General features: G+C 42.6%; 2 protein-coding genes across 2 annotated transcripts; one reads left to right on the top strand and one right to left on the bottom strand.

Moving 5' to 3' along the window:
- Positions 1–108: 108 nt before the first annotated feature.
- LOC112462777 (dynein heavy chain 3, axonemal) lies at positions 109–15466 on the top strand. The gene is made up of 13 exons (XM_025028764.1): positions 109–632; positions 745–974; positions 1359–1628; positions 1768–2130; positions 2203–2413; positions 2536–2763; positions 3019–6843; positions 7043–7348; positions 7618–12660; positions 12742–12899; positions 13283–13488; positions 13894–14456; positions 14621–15466. The coding sequence occupies exons 1-13, from the start codon at positions 117–119 to the stop codon at positions 14915–14917; spliced, it is 12216 nt and encodes a 4071-aa protein (XP_024884532.1). The 5' UTR covers positions 109–116; the 3' UTR covers positions 14918–15466.
- Positions 15467–15493: 27 nt separating this feature from the next.
- Positions 15494–25896, bottom strand: LOC112462771 (UNC93-like protein MFSD11). Its single transcript, XM_025028758.1, has 2 exons — positions 25603–25896; positions 15494–18658 (listed from the first exon to the last, which is right to left on the bottom strand). The coding sequence occupies exons 1-2, from the start codon at positions 25687–25689 to the stop codon at positions 17363–17365; spliced, it is 1383 nt and encodes a 460-aa protein (XP_024884526.1). The 5' UTR covers positions 25690–25896; the 3' UTR covers positions 15494–17362.
- Positions 25897–25931: the final 35 nt, after the last annotated feature.

Here is a 25931-nt window from a genome sequence, read left to right as displayed (position 1 = left end):
AGGATATCATAATGATAAAGATACAAGACATTTTTTCTTTGGCTAGGCTTGCTAATGATATTTGCAATTAGAGAATGTGCCTTTGTATCTTCGATATGTTAACTTAAGTGACAGAAATGGCTGAAGGAAAGGAGATACGTGGAACTTCGAGCAAGATAAATGCAATAGCGGAACATAAGGACTATCCGTCGCCGGGAACGTCGAAAGCGCTTGTAGAGAAGCAAAAGTTGATACAGGAGTCTTCGTGGACGAGAACTGTCCCGTACAAACACTGGCATAGCTATGTGAAACCTACCGACAGTATAGGCAGTATCTTCACACCCGGCATACCCGCGTATCGAATCAGGACCGTGACCAAACGCGACGTCAAGCCTGCACGATGGCATCCTTTCGGTGCCGACGGAGTTCTCGCGAATCCCCCTCGCGCTTTCATCGAACGACATAATGAAGAAGTTAAGCGAAGAATCGCAGCCGAGAAGAGACGCGACTCTTTGCCGGAAAATATAGTGAGCCTGAAAGATCTGGCGGATGATACGTGGTTGCGGAAGAAAAGTCGGAGTGCGAGAATCTTGATGAAAAAAGAGTTATCTCTACGCAAGGAGAGGATAACAAAGCGAAAGTTGGATCGGGAGGTAACGAGAGACATTTTTGCAAAACTCACAAGTGCTTCAAATAAAAGAATTTGAATTTTTTTCTAATTCAATTGACAAATAGATAATAAAAATATAGCATCGTATATTATAGATGAAACGTTATGTCGAGGCGGAAATTCCAAAATCCGTGGAAGAACAATTAGCCGAGTTAATGGCGATAATCGATAAGGAACAGGAACGGTTAGTAAAACCTGAGGATATTGCTAAAGTAGTTTATCTTAGAGATCATTGCATAAGCGATCATCACCTACAACCATACGATTATGTTAACATCGACGCAGCGAAGAATCGTATCATTGGCAAATTTCAAGAACGAGAAAAGTAAGCATACGTTATTATATTTATTTATGCTATTTATTCGGAACAGTCTAAACGTTGCTCATTGCATCGTGTTGACTTTGACAAACTTTATTTAGTTTCCTGATTTGCCTCAGTATATTCACCGCATCATAATTTTACCGGAATGTGAAAATACAATAAAAAAAGTAAAAGTTAAGAATTATAAAGGAGTAGAGAAAAAAGAATATTGTAAAGAATGTTAAAGAGAATGTTTATAAAATTAAACATGTGAAATAGACAAGTATATTTTAAAATTATTAATATATTTTAAAATTATTTTTAAAATGTACGACCAGTGTGACGCATTTTACCGATTACGATAAGTTCATAGGATGCTTTTGTTAAAGAGAAGTGCGTTTCTTGCAGCTTTGACGTTATAATGAAAAGTTTGGAACCGGAAATAATTGATGACTATAAGCGAAGCCTTCGTAGCGCGATAGTGGATTATATCCTGATGGATTCCGATGAACGGAAACGTTTATCTATCGAAACGTTCCCTGTCGAATTCCCCGTTTTATGTGTTCGTGCGCCAGTGCCCTGGCATCAGGCCAAAGTCACGGCGAATCATTCGGTGCGGCATAATCTTTTTATCGGGAATGAAATACTGAGAGACATCCGAGATTTATGGTTTACAAAGTAAGATTGTATGATAGGCAAGCCAGAAAAAAAAGAGAATCTAATCTTTCTTTTCGATGCTTAAACAATTGAAGTAATTTAAATAAGGTACATTTTTTTTTATTATCGAGTTATGAACTAGCAGTTTCCTCTACTTTAGATATCGTCAAGTAAGAATAATTCAAATGCAAGATTTCGGCACGCTTCCCGTTCCGGCCGCGGAAATTGAACCAAGACTCGATGCTCTGTGCGTTGCTGCTACCGATCTTCTCGTTAAAGAATGGCTAGCCGACGTGGCGGAAATCTTTCTCGAGAAGAAACACGACTGGTCGCAGTACTTTGAGATGCAACCCGACGCGTCCACCGCGATAATCGAGAAGTACTTTCGTAGTGTCAATTCCCTATTGTCGAAACAATTGCGAATCATGATAATGAAGACGTTAGAAGATGTGAAAAACTTCTTCGTGCGATATGAAGCTGGCAATGCGTTTGAAGGAGATTACACGGATCTCATGTTTCTCGAGTAAGATTTGACGATTTCTTTCTAATACATATATACAGGGTGAACTCGAATACAGTAGAAATTACATTGTAGAACTCCTTTCATAACAGTAAAAGTGGAACCGGAACTTCGCACGACACAATTGCACTGCAAACCGAGCATCCTAAAGTTGCACACCATGATCTCGCGATGTTTCGACAAGATCATCACGGTGGGCGCTACGATACCCAAGATCGAAACCATTCTCTTTCCGGAATTGAAAGATGCGGGTCATTTATTTCCCATTTCACGATTTGAAGATACGGTAATTATATGTATCTAATATATATAATACATTTGTGTGGTGTGTGGGTAATAAAAAGTTGACGAGAGAATGCCAAACATTCGATGAATTAATCGCATGACACTTCTATCGCGTTATGGTAGGTATTGAGCATCATCAGCGATGTCTTAGACGTGATCGGTAGACATGCATCTGGTCCCGATAATTATCTCAAGTGTTACCAGAATTTGCTGTATATTACGAGCGGGGTAGCGGAGAAAAAATTAGACAATTTTTTTAAGCTCGAGCCAGTACCACTGTTGCGAGAGTTTGAGCAACAAATAAAGGCGTACGACGCTCTGCGAAAAGAGATTTGTATGTTTCGATGTAAAGTAAGTAACATAATTAAATATAAATCATAGTTAATTACACAAGAAGAAAATCAATAATATTGTTTACATCAATATTAGAAAATTATATCTAATCTAAAAACATTTTTATTTAATGTAATATCTGCCTTTTATTCAATATAATATTATTTGAAATCAACAAATCAGGGTTCTCAGAAAAAAAATTAATAACACTGTATAAATGCATATCCGAAATTAATAATGATTTATATAATTTGGGTATTTCTTCGATAATAGATCCCGCTGAACATGATCGAGATCGATTGCAGTACCGTGAACGATACGATGAGAGAAATTCTGCACGCGCTTCGAAGTAGAATATGCGATTTCTTTGCGGACGAATTACGAGCCAACAATCGCGAATTATGTTCGATCTTCGATGAGATAGCGGAGAACATTTCGAAGATGCCGGAAACAACGCAGCAGGTCGTCGAACTGTACAATTACTTGTGCGAGAGCCGCGACACGACAATGTTCAATCTGAGGAGACAATTAGCTCGTTCGATCGAGCTGACATTGTTCCTGTTCGATCATCAGCCGCCCTCGGACGAGGACATCCATTTGAACTCACGCACCATCACCTGGCCGAAGGAAATGGAGGTCGTGATGGAACTGGCGAGTAATAGATTGAATATGAGAAAGGACTTTTTAGAGACCGTACTTCGTACGAGACGAGATACTTTTGAGAAGAAGATAGTTACGACACAACTGGCGATTGATCAATTCAAGCGGAAGGATCCGCCAGTCCTCACGATAGAAGAGATGGAACAAGCTGTGGAGGAAATTGAGCATATTTCCGTAACCATGACCGAGATCCGTAAAGAAGCTGAAGAAATCAACGAGGAGGAGGGACTGCTGGACATGGAGCTGAGCCCACACGTGGAGCTGCCGACTATGTCCAGCACGGTAGACACCTTCGACAAACTCTGGCATACCGCTTTGGAATTCCATCGGAATTACGACAAATGGTTCTACGGACCGTTTGTGGGTCTGGATGCCGAGCAAGTACGCGAGGAGACCGAAAATACATGGCGAACCCTGTACAAGCTGTCACGCATGCTGACAGAGGTGCCAGGCGCGAGGCGCGTCGCCGAGATGGTGCGCGGCAAAGTTGAGAAGTTCCGGCAGTTTATTCCAGTATTGCAGACTATTTGTACACCGGGTCTGCAGGCCCGACATTGGGAGGCGATCAGCAAGGGTGTCGATGTGACGATAGTACTAACGGACACTAGCAATCTGTCGGAAATGATCGAGTACGGTTTACCCGCTTACATCGCCAAGTTGGAGGAGATAGCTTCGGCGGCCACAAAAGAGTATACTTTGCAGCGGAACCTGCAGAAGATGAAAGAGGAATGGCAGGAAGTATTCTTCGAGTTGACTCCTTATCGAGAGACCGGAGTGTTTATATTGTCCGCCGTGGACGACATACAGATGTTGTTAGACGATCACATTCTCAAAGCGCAGACTATGCGCGGTTCACCGTTCGTGAAGGCATTCGAGGAAGAGATGCAGTTGTGGGAGGAAAAATTGATAATGATGCAGGACATCATCGATCAATGGCTGCTCTGCCAAGCCACTTGGATGTATCTGGAGCCGATATTTAGTAGCGAGGATATCATGCGTCAGATGCCGACCGAATCGAGGAACTTCCGTAGAATCGACAAGATCTGGCGTAATATTATGTTGTATGTCTATGATAACAGACGAGTGACCGACGCTACCGCGATGCCAAATATGCTGCAGGAATTTAAGGTTTGCAACTCGCTCCTCGAGGAGATCCAGAAGGGTCTGAACGACTACTTAGAGAAGAAGCGTCTGTTCTTCCCGCGATTCTTTTTCCTGTCGAACGACGAACTCTTGGAGATCCTGTCCGAGACCAAGGATCCGCAGCGAGTGCAGCCGCACCTGCGGAAGTGCTTCGAGGGTATCAGCAAGCTCCGTTTCACCAAAGACGAGGAGATCATTGGCATGCTGTCGGCCGAGGAGGAGTACGTGCCTCTGAGCGGCAAGATTTATCCGGCCGATGCGAAGGGTATGGTCGAGAGATGGTTGTGCCAAGTGGAAGAGCTCATGGTCATATCGCTGCGCGACGTCGCCGAGGAGAGCATAATAGCGTACTTCGATGCCATGCGGGAGGAATGGGTACTCTCGTGGCCCGGTCAGATCGTCATCTGCAGTAGTCAGATACATTGGACTAGCGAGGTGTACGAATCCTTCGAGGAACGTTCCACGGCATCTTACTTGCACAAGTGTACCGATAAAATAGAGGATATCGTGGCACTCGTACGCGGCAAATTAGAACCCGGAGCCAGAATAACGTTGAACGCTCTAATAGTGATAGACGTGCACGCTCGAGACGTGGTAAAGCTGCTGGTTGATAAGCAGGTCGACAATCCCTCGGACTTCAACTGGATAGCGCAGCTTCGTTACTACTGGCTGGACGATTGCATTACCGTCTCCATGGTCACGACTAGTATCATGTATGCCTTTGAATATCTCGGCAACACATCCAGACTGGTAATAACGCCGCTGACGGATAGATGCTACAGAACCTTGATGGGCGCGCTGAAGTTGAATCTAGGTGGTTCGCCGGAGGGACCGGCGGGTACCGGCAAGACGGAAACGGCCAAAGATCTCGCGAAGGCCGTGGCCAAGCAGTGCGTGGTGTTCAACTGTTCCGAGGGACTCGATTACAAGGCGATGGGCAAGTTCTTCAAGGGTATCGCGCAATCGGGAGCCTGGGCGTGCTTCGACGAGTTCAACAGGATCGAACTGGAGGTGTTGTCCGTGATCGCGCAACAGATTCTGTCGATACAGATGGCCATAAGCATGAAGCTTGACAAATTTGTGTTCGAGGGCACCGAGTTAAAGCTGAATCCCACCTGCAACGTCATTATAACTATGAATCCAGGCTACGCCGGTCGGCAGGAGCTACCGGACAATCTGAAGGTGCTGTTCCGAACGGTGGCGATGATGGTGCCGGACTACGCCATGATCGGCGAGATCACCCTGTACTCGTACGGCTTCACGGACGCTAAGAATCTCGCAGAGAAGATAGTTCATACCTACAAGCTGTGCTCCGAACAATTGAGCTCTCAGAATCATTACGATTACGGGATGCGAGCGGTTAAAACCGTGCTGACAGCGGCCGGCAATCTGAAGCTCAAGTATCCGAAGCGCGACGAGCATGTTCTGGTCCTCCGCGCCATCGTGGACGTTAATCTGCCCAAATTTCTGTCCCAGGACGTTGCTCTCTTCACCGGCATCTACACGGATCTCTTCCCGGACGTGCTCCTGCCTCAACCGGAACGTGACGAGCTGGTGGATCTGCTGAGGACGAATCTGCAGAAACGGAATCTCCAAGCTACCGACTGGTATCTAGAGAAGATCGTGCAGATCTACGAGATGTTACTCGTACGGCATGGTCTTATGATCGTCGGCACGGCCCTGGGCGGGAAAACTCAGGCCTATCAGGCGCTGGCCGACTCTCTGGGCGATTTGTCGGGTATACGAAAAGCGACGATGCGAGAGTATCGCACGGTCTACCGGGTGATCAATCCCAAGGCCATCCCGCTGAGTCAACTCTACGGCAGTTTCGATCCGGTGTCGCACGAATGGAGCGACGGTGTGCTGGCCAACACATTTCGCGAGTTCGCGCAGTCCATCGCGATCGAACGCAAATGGATTGTGTTCGATGGCCCAGTAGACGCGATCTGGATCGAGAGCATGAACACCGTACTGGACGACAACAAGAAGCTCTGCCTGATGTCCGGCGAGATCATACAGATGTCCGGCAGGATGAATATGTTCTTCGAGCCAGCCGACCTCGAGCACGCCTCGCCCGCCACCGTCAGCAGATGCGGCATGATTTATATGGAGCCCTCTCAGTTGGGCTGGCAACCGATCTTCGAATCTTATAAAAAGCATCTCAAGGAGAAACTGTTGTTCGAGCAGTACGAGCTCATTGTCGAATTGATCGAATGGTTGACCGAGCCGATATTACGTTTTATCCGATATAATTGTAAGACTTTTATAGACACATCGGAGATACATATGTTCTTAGTAAGTATAGTGGAAAAATCTGTGTAATGCTAAATTTATGCTCAATTTAATAAGTGATTCTATTTAAAATAAAACTTGATAGAAAGAGAGAAACCTTTTGAACTTAAAATAGTTTTTAAATGGTTTTTAAATATATATGCAATTTTTCATGTATTTTAACATAAAGTTTCAATGTAACATCTCTTTTTGTGTAATATAGTCTTTTACAAGAGTATTCAGCATGATGTTGGCAGAGGAGACGCAAGTGAGCACAGTATGGCTTCAGTGCGTATTGTTATTTAGCATAGTTTGGGGCATTTGCCCAACATTAACGAGCGACAGCAGAAAAACCTTCGACGTATACCTACGAAAACTATTACTCGGCAATATCGACGAGTATCCTAAGCCGAAGGTGTTCAAATTGACGAAGCAACAAATCTTTCCTGATAGAGGTACGGTGTATGATTGGATTTACGACAAGAGGAACAACGGATGTTGGATATCTTGGATGGATACTATGCAGCAGGTATTAAGAAAAGCAATCATGTATCGAATGAGAGATATAATTTAAAAGGAAATTAACATTCCTCTTATATGTTTTTGAAATTTACTTGAGAGTACGTGAATTTCATGAATTTTAAATATCGAAGGAATTAATAAAAATAAAATAAAATCTCCAATTTAACTTTAACAAAAAAAATTAATTAAAAAATAAAATAATAAAATATCTAAAATTCTGTAATTTGGAAATGCAAAATAAGAAAATAATTGACATGTAGAATATGTGCGTTTCAGGCACCTTTACCAGCAACGGCGAAAGCCAGCGAGCTGATCATCCAGACAACGGAGATGTCCATACAACATTTTTTCATCAAACAATTTATGCGCCAATCGGTACCGCTTTTATTCGTGGGTCCGACGGGCACCGGAAAGTCCGCGATTGTATTAAATTACCTTGTCTCGTTGCCACGGGAGAAATTCCTGGAGAATGTTATAAACTTCAGCGCACGCACGAACGCACCGCAGACGCAGGAGATGGTCATGTCGAAGTTGGACAGAAGGAGGAAAGGAGTTTATGGTCCCGCCATGGGGAAGAAGTGTGTGCTATTTGTGGACGACCTCAGCATGCCGCAGGTGGAGATCTACGGCGCCCAGCCGCCGATAGAATTGCTTCGTCAGTGGATAGATCATGGCTATTGGTTCGATCCGAAGGACACCTCGATACTGTACCTAGTAGATATCTTGCTGATCGCGGCTATGGTACCACCTGGAGGTGGCTCCAATGTCGTAACGCCGCGATTCACTCGTCACATGCACGTGATTGGTATCGATTCTTTCGAGGAACCCACTATGACGAAGATCTTCTCGTCGATCCTCGACTGGCATTTCGCCAAGGGTTTCGCCCCAGAGATTTCGCGACTAGGTAAGATGGTGGTGAACGCTACCTTGATAGTGTTTCTCGAGGCCATAAAGAATTTCTTGCCGACGCCGTCGAGGAGCCATTACAAGTTCAACTTGCGTGACTTCAGTCGGGTTATTGGCGGCGTGCTTTTAGTGCCAGCTACTAGAATGAAGGATCCCGACAAGCTTATTAGATTGTGGATTCACGAGGTGTATCGAGTTTTCCATGACAGACTGATAGACGATACCGATCGCGAGACGCTGTTCGGGATGGTGCGACACACGTGTTACGATCAGCTGCGCCAGCCATTAGACAAGGTGCTCGCTAATTTGCTCAAGCCAGGTGAGAAAGCGATCAGGAGTTCTCACATTCGCGACCTCTTCTTCGGGAATTACATCGAGCCCGACGCCGACCCGAAGGTGTACGACGAAGTGACGGATCTGGAGAATCTTCAGGAGAAAATGGATTACTATTTAGCCGAGTATAACGCGGTTTCGCAGACGCCGATGAACCTGGTGCTGTTTCGTTACGCCATCGAGCATGTCTCTCGCGTTTCCCGAGTATTATTGCAGGATAACGGTCACGCCCTGCTTGTCGGAGTTGGCGGTTCCGGTCGCAATTCTTGCGCCAAACTGGCGACCAGCATGTGCGAGTATCAGATACATCAGATCGAGATTACGAGAACCTATGGATCGGCCGAGTGGCGAGAGGACCTAAAGAACTTACTGTTGCGCGTCGGTTGTGACGGCAAGCCCACCGTTTTCATCTTCGGCGATCATCAGATCAAGGACGAATCCTTTATCGAGGATATCAACATGATCCTGAACACCGCGGACGTGCCGAACTTATATGCGATGGACGAAAAGGCGGAGATACTGGAGAAGATGATGACTGTCGCACGAGATGTGAGCGGCGGCAAGAAAGTGGAAATGACACCGATGGTGCTCTATAATCTTTTCATCGAAAGGATTAAAAAGAACCTTCACATAGTTTTGACGATGTCGCCAATAGGCGACACTTTTCGGAATCGTCTCAGGATGTTCCCATCGCTCATCAACTGTTGCACCATTGACTGGTACACAGTCTGGCCCGAAGATGCCCTCGAGAAAGTGGCCAGGATGTCGTTGAGAGATCTCGATATCGGCTCGGAACTGCGAGAGAAATGCGTGCAGATGTGCAAACAATTTCACACGAGTGTCTCTATGTCGAGCGAGGATTATTACTTGACTTACGGTAGACGGTACTACGTCACGCCCACAAGTTTCCTGCAACTAATCAAATCATTGTACAGATTGTATGGACAGAAAATCGAGCAGATCACCGTGCAGCAGAATCGCTACGAGACCGGTCTGGAGAAGCTGGACTTCGCCGCCGGCCAAGTGACGATCATGCAGGACGAGTTGCATCAATTACAGCCGAAGTTATTAGCGCAGTCACAGTTGAGCGACAAGCTAATGATCCGTATCGAACAGGATACTGTCAATGTGGAGGCAAAGAAAGAGATCGTGGCGGCTGATGAGGCCTTGGCGAACGAAGCAGCTGCGGCGGCTCAAGCAATCAAGGATGACTGCGAAAGCGATTTGGCAGAGGCTACCCCAGCGTTGGAAGCCGCCCTATCGGCATTGGATACTCTGAAGCCGGCAGACATCACGATTGTGAAGGCGATGAAGAGTCCGCCGGCCGGCGTTAGATTGGTAATGGAGGCGGTCTGCGTGCTGAAGGGTGTAAAACCAGATCGAGTCCAGGATCCGACGACTGGTCAGATGATAGACGACTACTGGCCCGCGTCCATCAAGTTGCTGGGCGATATGAAATTCCTAGAAAACTTGAAGAATTTCGATAAGGATAATATACCACCCGCGTACATGAAGCGTATTCGCGAGAAGTTTATAAACGATCGGAGCTTCCAGCCAGACGCGATAAAGAAGGTCTCCACTGCGTGCGAGGGTCTCTGCAAGTGGGTGCGCGCCATGGAGGTGTACGATCGCGTGATTAAGGTCGTGGCGCCGAAAAAGGCGATGCTGGCGGAAGCGGAGGCCGCGCTGGCCACGCAGATGGAGATGCTCAACGAGAAGAGAAACCTGTTGCAGGAAGTAACGCAGAAGCTGCAGTCGCTCAACGACGAGTTCGCCGAATGTATGCGCGAGAAGAAGAAGCTGGAGGATCAGATCGACTATTGCAGGCAGAAGTTGGAGAGGGCGGAGAAACTGTTGGGTGGTCTGAGCGGCGAGAAGAGCAGATGGAGCGAGACGGCCAATAAACTGGGCGCCAGCCTGGGGAACGTGATCGGAGATGTTTTACTGTCATCCGGAATGGTGGCCTATCTGGGAGCGTTCACGGTGGAATACAGAAACAAGCTGATTGACCAGTGGCACGCTTCTTGCTTGCAAGCGGCTATACCATGTGGCGCGAGATTTAATCTAATCGATATACTGGGCGAGCCGGTAGAAATCAGGGGCTGGACAATCCAGGGACTACCGGCCGACAACTTCTCGATTGAGAACGGTATAATTGTGAAGCACGCCGATCGTTGGCCGCTCATGATCGATCCGCAGAATCAGGCAAATAAATGGGTGAAGAACATGGAGAAGCCGAACAAGCTAGCGGTGATCAAGCTCACGGATCCCAATTACGCGAGGGTGATGGAGACGAGCATTCAGCTGGGATCGCCGGTGCTGCTGGAGAACATTATGGAGGAGATCGATGCGATCTTGGAGCCTGTGTTGCTGAAGAACGTGTACAAGCAGCGCGGAGTGCTGTACATGAAGTTCGGCGAGACCGTGCTGGAGTACAACCCGGACTTTCGATTCTACATCACCACGCGTTTGCGAAATCCGCATTACCTGCCTGAGATAGCGGTAAAGGTGACTCTACTGAACTTTATGATCACGCCTCAGGGTCTGCAAGATCAGCTGTTGGGCATAGTCGTGGCCAAGGAGCTACCAACGCTGGAGGAGAAGAAGAATCAGCTGATAGTGGAGGGCGCGAATAACAGGAGAATCTTGAAGGAGATCGAGGATAAAATCTTGGAGGTTCTCACGACGTCCGAAGGCAACATACTCGAGGATGAGACCGCCATCAGGATACTCTCAACCTCGAAAATGCTGTCGGAGGACATTCAGGCAAAGCAGGAGATTGCAGTAAAGACCTCGGGGGAGATAGACAGAGCTCGCAACGGTTATAAACCCGTCTCAAAGCACGGTGCGGTTCTCTTTTTCTGTATCTCCGAGTTAGCTAATATCGATCCTATGTACCAGTATTCGCTACCGTGGTTCCTGCATCTCTACATCATGGCGATAGCCAGCAGCGAGCAGTCGGTAGATCTGGGCGCGCGAATGAAGAGTCTCAATTCGTACTTCACGGCAAGCATCTACAGAAACGTGTGCCGTTCCCTGTTCGAGAAGGACAAGCTGATATTCTCTCTGGTCCTTTGTGCCGGTCTGCTACGCGCCGCTCATAAACTAGAAGAAGATCTCTGGGTGTTTTTGTTGACAGGTGGAGTAGCTCTCGAGAATCCTTATCCCAATCCCGATCCCTCATGGCTGTCCGACAAATCCTGGTCAGAGATCGTGAGAGCTAGTCTTCTGCCGGGTCTTGAAAAGCTGAGGGATTCCTTCCAGTCCAACGTGTCGCAGTGGCAAGCATATTATGATCTGTCGAATCCGCAGGAGCATCCTTTCCCACCGCCGTTCGAGCACGAGGACGAGAGCTTGAAAAAACTCGTGATCCTGAGATGCGTGAGAACCGACAAGCTAGTCGCCGCCGTTCAGGCGTTTGTCATCCACCATATGGGCGCGCCTTTCGTGGAACCTCCGCCCTTTGATCTCCAGAGTTCGTACGACGACTCGAGCAACGTCACGCCCCTCATCTTCGTGCTCTCGCCCGGATCGGACCCGATGGCCGGACTGATCAAGTTCGCCGAGGACCGCGGGATCTCGAAGAAGAATCTCATGACGATCTCGCTGGGCCAAGGCCAGGGTCCGATCGCGACCGGCATGATTGAGCGCGGTATCAAAAGCGGCGAGTGGGTCATCCTGCAGAACTGTCACCTCGCCGTGTCGTGGATGAAGGAGCTCGACCGGATATGCGACGAGATCATCGTGCCCGAGAAAACGCATCGCGACTTCCGTATATGGCTGACTAGCTATCCGTCCAAGGGATTCCCGGTGACCATCCTGCAGAACAGCGTCAAGATGACGAACGAGCCGCCGAAGGGACTGAAGAACAATCTGCTGCGGAGTTATTTGAACGATCCCATATCGGATCCCAAGTTCTTCCGCGAGTGCACGAAGGTGGTGGAATGGAGGAGATTGTTGTTCTCTCTATGCTTCTTCCACGCGGTGGTGCAAGAGAGACGAAATTTTGGTCCACTCGGTTGGAACATACCTTACGAGTTCAACGAATCCGATTTGCGTATCTGCATTTTGCAATTACAGGTACGGTAGCATTTTTTTTTTAATTTCATAAACATTGTTATAAAACGGGATTATTATAATTGTGCTATCTTGTTGATCTAGCTGTTTTTAAATGATTACGACGAGGTACCGTTCGACGCGCTCACTTATCTGACAGGAGAATGCAACTATGGAGGCAGGGTAACTGATGATAAAGACAGACGCTTGCTGAATTCGCTGCTGAAGAATTTTTACAATCCTGAAGTTATTACAAATACAAAGTAATATTGCTCGTTCTCAAGACTACTTATATAGAATTGAACTTAGACTATATAGTCTGAGTATTCTTTGTCGATTGTCTTCGATCTTCCCATAACGAAAGAATTTAAGTTTAAATAAAAATAAATGAGAAAATTATTCATTACATTTCTAAAGAGATTATAATTTCAATAACATTGTAATCTAGTGTATTGTTTTATTTAATTTATTTTAATCCTTCAACGAGTAAAAAATATATTTAAAAACTTTGTTTTCAATTATTTAAAAGGTAACGTTCAATATGGTTATATTTTTCTTAAAATTACCAAATTTGTCAAATAAAAACGTTCTTGAGTCTTTTAATTTTTCCGTTATTAATATCTTGTATAATTTCTAATCTTTGCAGGTACTTGTTTTCCCCGAGCGGAATTTATCACATGCCGGAGGACACCGATTATGAAGGATGTCTGAAGTACATTCGCAGCTTACCGATAAGTCAAATGCCGGAAGTTTTTGGCTTGCATGAGAATGCGAACATAGCGAAGGACAATCGGGAAGCGATGCAACTGTTGGCCGGTGCGCTTTTAACCCAGCCACAAATCAGCGGAGTAGGCGAGTAATATATACATACTTCTTTATTTTCAACCTTAAATCAATTTTCATAATCACTGAAATCTCTTTATTGCTTTTTGCAATTAAAATATTGTTGCTGTTAAACTTACAATTAGCAATATTACGTTAAATTTATTAATATACAGTTTTTACGTGGCTCAATGCATTTAGCTTAGGCTTTGTATACACTACTGAAAGAGAGTTATAAAAACATAGCGGAAATAATTAATCGAAAATTATAATATTATAAATATTTTACGCAATCTTATTGTAACGCTGCCATATAATACAACAATATATAAAAATGTTGACCTGAAATCTGTTTGCAGTGATGCAACGTTGCTGTCTCCTCGTGTCACGATATAGCTCGCGTAAAAATGAAATGTTTACTAATTTTTTCATCAGGTATCGAGAAAGACACAGACGAGGTAGTTTTCGCTCTGGCCGGCGAGATTCTATCGAAGATGCGACCACCGTTCGATATTGAATATGTGTCGAGCAAGTATCCGGTACTCTACATGAACAGCATGAACACGGTGTTGCGTCAGGAACTCTTTAAATTCAATGAGCTCACCGAGGTCATTAAGGAAACACTGGACAATGTACGAAAAGCCATTAGAGGGCTGGTACTGATGTCACCGGAATTGGAGGATGTCTATCTTAGCATGAGTATCGGCAAGGTGCCGCTCGCTTGGGACAGAAAATCTTACCCCTCGCTGAAGCCACTCGGCAGCTACGTGAACGATCTGTTGGCGAGATTACAGTTTCTGCAAGACTGGATCGACCGCGACGCACCGAATGTATTTTGGATATCCGGCTTTTTCTTCACGCAGTCGTTTCTGACGGCGGTGTTGCAGAATTACGCTCGCAAGCACAAGATACCGATTGACCAGCTGGACTTCGAATTCGAGATCACCCGTTTCGAGACGAGCGTCAACGCTGCACCTTCCTACGGGGTTTATATAAGTGTACGCAGAGTTTTACTAACGTATAATATTAAATAATAAGTTCTAAAGTTAAAGTTCGACTTTATATTAAAATTCTATGGTATTATTTTATCGCGATGATGTCGTTTTTATTTATGTGTTTTTTTTTATTATCAATCAATCTTCATTCTTCTCTTTCTCCTCAGGGTCTCTTTTTGGAAGGAGCTCGATGGAACAGAGAGACGAGATTGTTAGGCGAATCTAAGCCTAAGATAATGTTCGACGTGCTACCTATTACATGGATAAAACCTGGCGAAAAGGCTAAATTCGACATAAGAGACGTTTATTACTGTCCAGTATACAAGACGAGTGCTAGACGCGGTGTATTAGCAACTACAGGACATTCTTCCAATTTTATACTGTACATCCTAATCCCGACGGATCTGGACGAATCGCATTGGATTAATCGAGGTGTAGCTGCCCTTTGTCAACTCGATGATTAATAAAAACAATAAGGTATGAATCATCAGAGCGATTTATATATGATGATTCGTTGTATCAATGGACAATATATTGAAAAACTGATGAAGGATATATTTAATGGAATTCATTAAGTAGAAATATTTTAGTTATTAAGGAACTTTGCGCACAGTGGACCTTTACAGCCTTCCTTACATATTAAATGGCAGTCGTGTGTATTTTTTAAACTATCATATAATATGTTCAAGACTTATAAGTCAGGAACAGGTAGATAAAATTCGCAGAATCGAGAAATTAAAAAGTACAAATATTTTTGCAATATTATAAATATATTTACTAATAACAATCACACGTTATCGTCATTTATAACATTGTTTAATCTCATATGTACATTATGACTGCAGTCCATTTGATGCTGCAATGCTGCAATGCTCTGAAGCGTTTTTCTTCTTCTTTGTTCATTAAAAGAAAGGAGAAAAAGAATTCTTCAAACCATTTATAGTGTTAAGTGGACCGCAGCCTATATCGTCTAATATGATAAATTTATATGAACATATATATATATATATATATATATATATATATATATATATATAGATATCATAAAATACATATCATAAAATTTCATTCATAAACTATTTAACAATAAAAACAATAATGATCATTCTTGATTGATCCGTGATCGGGATTATACGTGCTTTTAGAATAGATCGTGATCTTTCTCTGTCAGGTACATGTCCAAGGAGCAAATCTTATATGAAGAAAAAAAATATTCTGTACAAACACACGCATTTGTATTATGGAATGTAACGTGGACTGTAATATATGCGTAAGAGGAACTACAACACGAAGTCCCCTTTCTCTTTGCGAAAATTATGGAGGCAGGAAATGCGTTCTCTAAAAGTATCACGATGTCTCGTATACATATTCATTAGTAGAGTATCTTCAATAGAATTTTGATTGTCAAGAGAATAGTTGATCATCATTGATATTTCTATTTGCATTTTTATCCACTATCATAAAATATATCTAACACGTCCATGATTGAATAAAATATGAAAAAAAAGAGTAGAATGCGTGGGTATTGCATAAAGGATGTCTCAAAAGTCGCAGGATTAAACCTTAACAAAAGAGATCTTAGCTTAAAATTTTGTTAATAAGAAACACGTGTCGTTTTACGGTTTCAATTTAATACAATTTTCAATTCAATTTCAAGATTCGATTTTTTATTTTGTATTAATTTCTCTTGTGTTTTTTGATTCCTGCTCTAGATGCTTTAGGAATTGCGAGGAAAGTGTCCGACTTTTAATACATCCTGCATGCATGCCGCAGTTAATCTATATAGTCCGCCGCGACCCTTGAGGCCAGCGTCGATCAACGAAGGAACAAGATCCTTAAGTCTGATCTCGGACAATTCAATCGAGTTTCGAGCTGTAAATGTCACGTACCGTTGTGCGCCCACACACATACACACGCATACGATCAAACGATAAAGTCGATATACTGCGTTACGGACTAGTTAAACGCGAGTCTTTTTCTGGCGGACTCATGTTACAGACTAGTTAATCACAAAATCGCAGTGCGTTGCAAAACTGGTGCGAACAATCGTTGTTAAAAACAAACTTGATCTCGTAATCATTAACGTTACATGTAATTAAAACTTACAAAAAGGAGCTCGTAATGAATGCAAAGAACACTTACACAGCCTTCGAGTTTGTGGATGAAAAAGATATAAATTATTATCGATTAGCTCATTATAATTCTTACATTCCGATAACAATATCAAGCAACCGATTAGATCGATGCCTTTAAAACAGCGTCTTTCGACTCTCTGTGAGTGTCGCAACATTTTCAGCATAATGAGAACGTTGACGCCGATAAATAGATGCATATACATTTATTGCATTTATAGATGCATGTTGGCACACTTGCATATACAAAGATACCGCTTTAAAGGGGAGACTATCTAAAGCATAGTTATCCCGAAATAAAGTGGAGATTGAAAAATATTTAGAAACTGGAAGACCATGATACATTTCTGGATATCCTCTTTGTCGTTATCGATCGTACGATGATATTCTCATGGACTTGAATGTAGAGACTTCTTACAATAGCATGGAATTTTCAGAAAATGAGGATCATTACGAAAATTCGCAATTTCTTCACAGTTGATATCCTCAACTATGGCGTTTACTATATTTAAAATATTGTAAAGATATTGTAAAGAGTCTCCAATTATAGGATTCATGCATCACGTAATACTTAAAATTTGCAAGGATATCTCTTACCATTAATACACTAAAATAATTTATGTTAACGTTCGAGCCGACCGTGAGTTGTTCGCTTTACTTTTAACGCGGCTTTCCGTGTTCCTCGGTGTTATCTCTCGAGATCTTTCGCGCACTTGACTTGCATCTGAAATTCGCTGTGTGTCTTTGCAACTTAACGAATGTATCTAACTAGCTTTATCAATCTTCGCCGCTCGTGGCGTCGACCAACGCCGGGTCAGTCTCCCGCGGGGTATCGTTGTTCGACTTTTTGGCCTTGTGTTCGACGTAGCAGAAGGCCCCCGTACCGAGAAATATAGTCACGAGTAGCACCGCGAGCTGTATATGCAGTCCCGCCTTGGTGGAGTACGAGAAGCTGATGGCCGCCGCGACAGATTGGCAGAATTTAAAGAGAGCGAAAGCCGGCGCGCTTTCGTTGGCGAACATGACGCCCAGCAGCGAGTAGACCTGGGTGTTGAAGCAGGCGTCGCCGAAACCGAGGGTAACACTGCCTATCAGCGCGAGGGGCGGCGAGGGCTCGATGAAGCCTACATTGTCCGTGTCCCCCCACGGGGCGTCGTTTGGCAGATTCAGGAAGATGCTGACGAAGGCGAACAGATGCACTACCAGACCGGTGATCACCACCGGCCAGCCGCCGCACCTGCCGGATATCTTGGACGCGAGGATACCAAAGATCGCGCCGCCTAAGACCTCGCCGACGCCGATGCCGATGCCGGAGTATCCCACGAAGCTCTTGCGATTGTCGCCCATTTTCTTCACGAACCCAATGCTGTTGGAATACACACCGGAGTAGAAGGTGAGCTCGAGACCTGTATAGATGAACGTTAATGACAGGATCAGCATGTTCGATGTGAGAAAGAGTTTGATCGCATCCACGAAGGCACGCCACGCGGTCACCAGCGGTTTTTCGCGTTTTGGTTCCGGCAGGCGCAGCTCTTTGTCGGCGTTCGACACCCCCTCAGCCTCGCCCAACGATAGCTTCTGCGGCGTTTTTCTCAGGACGAGCAGCACCCCTATGCCGATCACCGCGACGCTGGTTAGCACGCTAAATACGATCGTCCGCTGCTCATGGTTGATATTGGGCTTCGTAAAGATTAAGGAGACAAACAGATTGCCGGCGAACTGCGACATCTGGAAAATCGCCCAGAACATACCGGCGTTCCGCGACATGGTCTCATTATCACTGTTCTCTGTCAGATATTGCCCGTGACCGGTCCATATCAGGGCGGCGCCGATCCCGACGAGTACGGACATGGTGTACAGCAGGGCTTCGTGCGGATAGAAAAACGAGGCGATGAACAGCACGTAACAGCAGGCGCCCGTGAGTATTGCCACCCGTGGCCCGGTCACCGAGATGTACGACGGTGCTAACCAGTTGCAGGTCGCAAACACGGCGTAGATTATGGCCAGGCTGATATAAGCATCAGCCTTGAACTCTCCTTTTGTATCCGTTTTGATGCTGTCCAGGATAGTTTGCTGCGAACAGAGGAGATCGACGTGAGAAGGTCAGCATACTTCTAATACGCTGTTCCTTGCAACGACGTCACGTAAACTTTCTGCGATTCCGTCGAGTTCCTATTGTATTAGATGTATGAAGGTCGGTCACCGTTGGACGACTTATCCATGGCGACCGACTTGGAAATTCCAATTGGAAATAGTCGCGCTGCGTGTTATATGTCAGATAGTTTCTCTTTCATATGAATGAGAAACTATTCTGTATCTCATATAGCATTTGCTGTAAGGGAACGTTTCCCAATTATTTTGGGAACTAAGTTTTTCCTTCGTGAATTTAGTTGAACGTCACCTCTCTCTCTTTATTATATTTACATTAAACAGTGGCACAAAAAGTATTTCGGATGATGTCGTTGGAAAGTGACCAAACGAGAAACGGGTAAGAATTCGAAGAATGTTAATAAGAAATAAAGCATCAGAAAGCGCATTGTATTGCATGTAGTTCCGGTATCCTTTTTCAGGACTGAAACTGGTTATTCTGTATTTACAAAAACTACAAAAAAACAGGACTATATTTACGTATCAAGGATAACCACAGAATACCAAGTGATGTAGGAATGTTGCTTTATATTTTTCTGATGTGCCATTTTAGAAGAATTTGGGATGTTCTGATTTAATGCGCTGCATATTGATTGCCAATCTAAGAGGAAACCTTTCTTCATTTTCTCTTTCTCTTCTTTCTACAATTTCCTCTTTTAAAACAGATAAGGATATATAAAATCATTTCAGAAGGAATTTGTCAGGTTGGAAATATCACTCGTGCAATTTTTAAATTAAGACGAGATACAAAAAACATAAAGAAAAAATATAGTCATTTCAGTAGGAAAATTGATTAAAATAAATAAGAATCGTTAATGTCCGTTCTAATTAATAATCATTTGGGCAACGGAAGATTCGTAATGAAAGCGCGTTCGCGTTATTCACGATTTCACCTATCGCCACTATCGTATCAGGAGCGAATCGGTCGAACGCAATCGCGTTCTCATAGTTTCAACTACGCTTTCACACATAGGAAACCATAGTAGCTTTATTTTACGTCGTATTTCCAGATCTACCGTCAATTATTTCGCGGCGAACATCGTCGAATCTTGTTCGCGCTCGAAAGTTATCAGTAATCGACAGTCGTATCACTATTGGTGATAACATGCAACGCATGCAACGCATCAGTTTTTCTTTTCATATGCATATTACGCGCAATATTAACGTCATTACAAGCTGTAAGTTTAAGTAAATTCTGACAAAGAAAGAAGCTGTGGATATTTTCGCCGATTTCATTACAATGTATAGATATTTTCTGTTTTTTTTTTTTATTTAGCTATGTTTATCGCTAATATGATTATCTACATAAGTACAATGTTCTATGTCAAGATAGCGATTGTCAATAAGTAAGCGATAATGACGAACAAGGGCGATTTTTCGGTGAGATAACAATATATTTTTTTACGAATATGTTTGTAGCCTCGTTTTCATAAAAATCCGGTGCCAAGTATTCGTACTGATAACGGCGTTCGATAAGATCTGCACAGGTATTGCAAGAGATCATATAGATAGATGTTTACATAACTTTTACATTATTGACCCCAATGCAACTCTCGAAAGAAATCTATAAGAATTCTAGATAAAGAAAGTGCAGCAAATCTGGGACACGTCGTATTTTACTTTTATTACATTATTGCATGTTAATAAAACAATTTCCGTTGCCGATAAAAAATAAGTAAAATTTAAACGCGTAACGTGTAAATTAAAATGCGTCAATAATTCTAAATTTTTCAATTTTTTATTATTACAAATCTCTTGAAAAGTTCAATGATATTGAAATTACAATTCCATTTATTAAATTTCTTGCTTGTAGAAATAAATGTTACAAATGTTTGTAGATTGTTTAATATCATTATCTATATTTTTCGAAAAATGTTCTTCGGCAAATAAAAGCGTTTATTCTATTTAATTTATTCAGTTAAAAATTATCATAAATCTAAAACGGTACGTGTGTTATCTGTGAACTTCTCTTATCTCTTCCGGTAGCTATATATTTTGCATAGCAAAATACATTGTATGACATTAGAAAATTCATGTGTTCTTCGCTATTATATTAATTGCAATTAAACTGTTTACACAATCAAAACACATTTATCAGTTAATGAAACATATTTATCGACGGTCGTTTGTCAGTGCAAGTCTATTTCCTTAACTACCAAACGTGTAGTTAAGGAAATATTTGTAGCTAAGAAAATATTTGTAAACCGAGTCCCTTCTTGGCAATGTAAGCTGAAGTAATAAATTTATTCTAACTACCGAACGTGTCGCATAGATAACTGACGTTATTCGACGAGGTCTCCTCCTCCTTTCTCTTATATACACGAGACTAAAAGTGAAAGGAGACTGCGTCGTATCTCGTACAGCTGTATCAACTAACGAGGCATTCTGTTTTAGATATTTCTCTGGGCGCGCTATCAGGGATCCAGGATTTTTTCGTCGAAGCAATGAATTACGCCTGATTGAGCGTCTCGTCTCTCTCCATCCGAGGGAGTCTCTTCGAGAATCCGAAGTCATTATGATCCTCGGTGAATTGCGACACGGCGAAGGGCGACGCGCAAAGTGAATTCGGCGGGAACCGGTTGCGTCGGTTCAGGTTTTCAGTTCAGGATACAATTATCGAGCACGTCTAGGATACATTTCGTTTTTGCGTTGGCGAACTCTCTCTTTCGCCGCACTCTTCGGCAGTCCGTTTACAGAATTTCGATACAATAGGCAGGAGGATTTCGCGTCTTGAGGAATTTTAGAGTTTCTAATACGAAGTTTCGATGATCAAACGTAAAGAAAGAGGAAGGAACATAGTATTCGTAGTATCAATTTCGTTATGTACAAAAATGTAACACCGTTTTGTCTCGATTGGATACTTCGCATAATTTAATCGGATTTAATTAGACTAAGGTGACGATGTGTCGATCTCGTCGATTACCGGACAATCCCCAATTTCCATTCTACTATAATGACCGGCTCGTTATCGCTCGAAATTAACGCCGAGTTCATGTTTACACGAAGCTCAAAGTTTACACGAAGTTCAAAATAACGAGACGTGAAATAAATGCGTCGATAATTAAAGAATCTAAATGCAATTTAATTTAATAACGTGTGCATATACAACGTAAACTGCACCTTCCGATGCGCTGCAAGAGGCGATATGAAAAATAGGTAATCGTGAAATTTCAATTGGAGGATTAATCTTCAAAATCTTTAAAAGAGAGAATTAATATCTTAGCTCTTGAAAGATTAACGTAATCAACTGATGAACTTTTTACGATTAAACGTACAAAATAAAGCTATCGCCGCGATTATAAAAACTTTCACGTAAGAAAAGTGCGATAAGATCGCCCAGAATTATACGTTATCTAATTATCGTTATTCGTTATCGTAAGAATTCGTAATTGACATAAACGTCCGTTATTTTCGGTTAATTGTCAAAAATAAATTCTGACATAGCGTTAAGGATACTTAATTTTAAATTAAGTTTTCGAATTACTATTAATTGGCGCAGAGAACTTTTATTAAGACAAATATTTTAAAAGGCGAGATTACGAAATATCATCGCTCTAAAATTGTATATCTAAAATGACTTTGAAATCTTCGTAAATGAACTTAACTTTTTCATTATGCAAATGTTGATTGATACAATATATCTAAATTCTTCTTCTCTTTACAGTTACAGTTACAATTCTTCGCTTTCTCTCGCATTTAAGGGAGGACGGTCCAGAAAATATCACGGTAGAACTCTGAGAGCGCCAGTGATCTAAGCTACGCCACTGAACGGAATATCAGAGTAATCTATGACTTTTGTGGGCTAATCGGACTTGACATCGTTAGCGGCCGGTGAATTCCCGCGCGCGCGGGAACAAAGACCGCGGCGATCAATTATTCGTCGCGCGTCGGTGAAAAATTTCACAGATATCGCGTATCCGGAGATACTTCTGAATTACGGAGATAACGGCGATAATGTTTAATAACATTACCAGAGCGGCTCTCTCCAGAACACGATTCTCGCGCGCTCTCAGATTACCCTCTTACGATATCCCGCGGAATACATTATGTAAGTCTTTTTCAGATAGTGGTACGAGGTATGAAGTTCGGAAGATCATTCATAAAAAGAAACAAGCGCAAAGCAATTATGCAAGAGGAATGAGCGTCTAAATATTGTTATTATATCCTGAAACAATACTCCCGGGGAACAATTTCAGGTTGCGCAGATAAAGTAACAATTACGAAACGTTAAAAGAACTGAGATCAAAAAAACTGGGAGAGTAAAATCATAGAGATAGAGGTAACGTAAACAAATTCATGTATTAAATATGAGGGACAAAAAAGAGAGAAAGAGAGCGACGAGAGAACTTAACGTTCCTAGCGATAGTATTTAAAAGAATCAACGATTTTTTTCTCTTTATCTTTAGAATATTACAAAAGAATCGTCTCCGGTCCGGTAGTCCTATTCTGTAACTCTTAACGACAGTGCTATCGTTATATTGCCGTTGCGAAGCTTTTTTACCATATATTACACTAGCGCAACGCCAATATAATGATAACGACACTGTCGTTAAGAACTGCAGAATCAGGGCGCGGAAATTGTTTAGGTCTCATCCAGGCATCGGTTGGCTTTTGAGGGAGAAAGCTCTAATAGGTGATGATTGTTCACAGATCGCAGATGTTTCGCAATGCAGAAAGTAGTCGATAATGCTATCGTGTAAATTGCAGGCGTTCCAGCCTCGCGGCCGACCGGTTAGCTCTTTGCCTTTTGTGGTACTTTCTAAACCACGCGACTAATCGACTATCTGTACTTTCTAGGATTTTACAGACTAATGAAAATGTTTTATTTGCGTCGCAGCGGTTAAACGTAAAATGGAAGTCAAATCGTTTGATATCGAGGCGTCCAGCGAAATTAATTTCTCGTTCGTTCTGCCTCTTTTTCTCTCTCTGAATTGAAATCACGTTCGCATCGAGCGTTACTACCTTTGGGTGTTCGTCAACGTGGAACACGTGGACACGGAAAAGCGAAAGTAATTCAGACAAATCGCTTACGTTTGAACGTTTAATACTCACTTCTATCAATATAGATCAACTTTAATCTCGGCTTAACTTACCTTTTATTTTTTCTATTTCTTAAAACTAAAAAAAAAGAACAAATTGGGCCGAGATTAAAGTTAATTTATATTGGCAGAAATAGACGTAAATGCCACGGAGAAACCTCCACCTCGAGCTCGCTGGAAAAGGGATCTCAACGTTGATCACCTAATATTATCCAATCATCGTTAATCCTGCGAGAATGCCTGCGTCAGAGGGAATGAAAGATCGTGTGGCAAATAACGTTTTTCCACGTTCAAACGTTAGAATTGCAAAAATGCATCGTTTTAAAACCAGAGAAATCTTTATTACGCTGTATTTATTAAAAGCAAGTTATTTCACGAATTTTATTGCTTATTAATTATATATTTTTTAGTTTTACACGTAATGATTGTCTCAAAGTAAATAGACTTCGATTTTAATCACGCATTACTTCACCGCGGATAAAACTAATTATACGTTTCGTCGATCGTGTTGTAAAAAATGTTTTTCCACGTTCCAGCGTTTTGGAATTGCAAAAATGCATTGTTTTAAAACCAGAGCAATCTTTATTACGCCGTGTTTATTGAAAGCAAATCACTTCTCGAATTTCATTGCTTATTATATATTTTTTGCAAAATGATTGTCTCAAAGTAATTTTAAAATAATAAATATAGAATAATTATTTATGTCCGTTTAATCACGCATTACTTCACTGCGGATAAAGCTAATTATAGATACTTTGTCGAGCGTGTTGTAGAAAACATTTCTCCACGTTCAAACGTTGGAATTACAAAAGTACAGTGATATGCAGTGAAAACGAGTTAAAATCAGAAAAGCCTTTATTACCCAGCCTGTGTTTATTAAAAGCAAATCACTTTTCGAATTTCATTGCTCAGCAGTTACATATTTTTCATATTTACAAATTGATCGTCTCATGATAGACTTCGATTATAAAATAAATATAGGATAATTACTTGTGTCCGTTGTTAATCACGCATTTCCTCACCGCGGATAAAGCTAATTATAGATACTTTGTCGATCGTGTTGTAGAAAACGTTTTTCCACGTTCAAACGTTGGAATTGCAAAAATACAGTGATATACAGTGAAAACGAGTTAAAATCAGAGAAGCCTTTATCACGCTGTGTTTATTAAAAGCAATTCACTTCTCGAATTTCATTGCTCAGCAGTTACATATTTTTCATTTTTACAAATTGATTATCTCATGACAGATTTCGATTCTAAAATAAATATAGGACAATTATTTGTGTCCGTTTTTAATCACGCATTTCCTCACCGCGGATAAAGCTAATTATACATTTCGTCGATCGATTGCGTAACGAAGAAGATCGTTTCTAATCTCGCAATAAGCGTATCCAGCGTACATTAAACATCTCTTAATACGATGTGAAATTGTTAACGATAAATTTGTTTTCAGGGCGAATACACTGGATTGCGTCCCGAAAAGAAACAAATTTCTAACTCGCAGGGATACAATCGCAGATTTATCGAGCGATCGCTGACATAGCGCGCATTTGCCGCTAAGTACCTGTCGTAATTAGAATACAAACCGTTTCTAAATCAGGTATCGCTCCGAGTGTTAAGGGATCTTTCAAGAAGTTAAAAGAATTAAAGCTCACGACGCAAAGACCCGTCTCCGTTCGTACGTAAAGTATAATTTTCTACTCCGAACGAATCGATCCATCATCTCGAGTGAGTCGCAGTTTAAGCGACAATGGAAAACGCGGAAATTCCACGACGCAAGTACGATAATAATAATAATAATATCGATAACAATTACGCTCTCTTGCCTCACCTCTATATTGCCCATCGTTTGAAACGCCGTGAAGACCAGCATGAATCCCACGCTGAGGAGAATCACGTTCAAAGTGGAACGATTCATGATGATCGTTAGACGGTGTCACGGTTTACGTCGTGTATACCTGTCGCGCGTGCGGCACGGCAGTGATTCGCGTTTTGCGCGCTGCCTCGAAGCAGACTACTCGTCGACGGCTCCGATACTGTTGATCGCTGTTGACAGACGCCAGACGGTGGCCGCATGGGTGGTAGAGGAGAAACCCCGCGCGAGCGACAGCGCCGTGCCTGGTATACTGCTGTAAAAAAAAAAAACAGCTGACGTCGTGA

This window comes from Temnothorax curvispinosus, unplaced genomic scaffold (assembly GCF_003070985.1).
Source record: "Temnothorax curvispinosus isolate PA1 unplaced genomic scaffold, ASM307098v1 QBEX01012734.1, whole genome shotgun sequence".
Lineage (NCBI taxonomy): Eukaryota > Metazoa > Arthropoda > Insecta > Hymenoptera > Formicidae > Temnothorax > Temnothorax curvispinosus.
The sequence above is the reverse complement of the archived record's forward strand: the minus strand, read 5'-3'. Positions and strand labels throughout refer to the sequence as shown.

Excerpts from the sequence above, each read along its gene's own strand:
- LOC112462777 (XM_025028764.1), top strand. The coding sequence starts at position 117 with ATGGCTGAAGGAAAGGAGATACGTGGAACTTCGAGCAAGATAAATGCA. Across the intron at positions 2,131-2,202 it reads ACGGATCTCATGTTTCTCGA|AACTCCTTTCATAACAGTAA; the intron begins GTAAGATTTGAC and ends ATTACATTGTAG. Across the intron at positions 2,414-2,535 it reads TTTCACGATTTGAAGATACG|GTATTGAGCATCATCAGCGA; the intron begins GTAATTATATGT and ends GCGTTATGGTAG.
- LOC112462771 (XM_025028758.1), bottom strand. The coding sequence starts at position 25,689 with ATGAATCGTTCCACTTTGAACGTGATTCTCCTCAGCGTGGGATTCATG. Across the intron at positions 18,659-25,602 it reads AAACGATGGGCAATATAGAG|CAAACTATCCTGGACAGCAT; the intron begins GTGAGGCAAGAG and ends CTCTGTTCGCAG.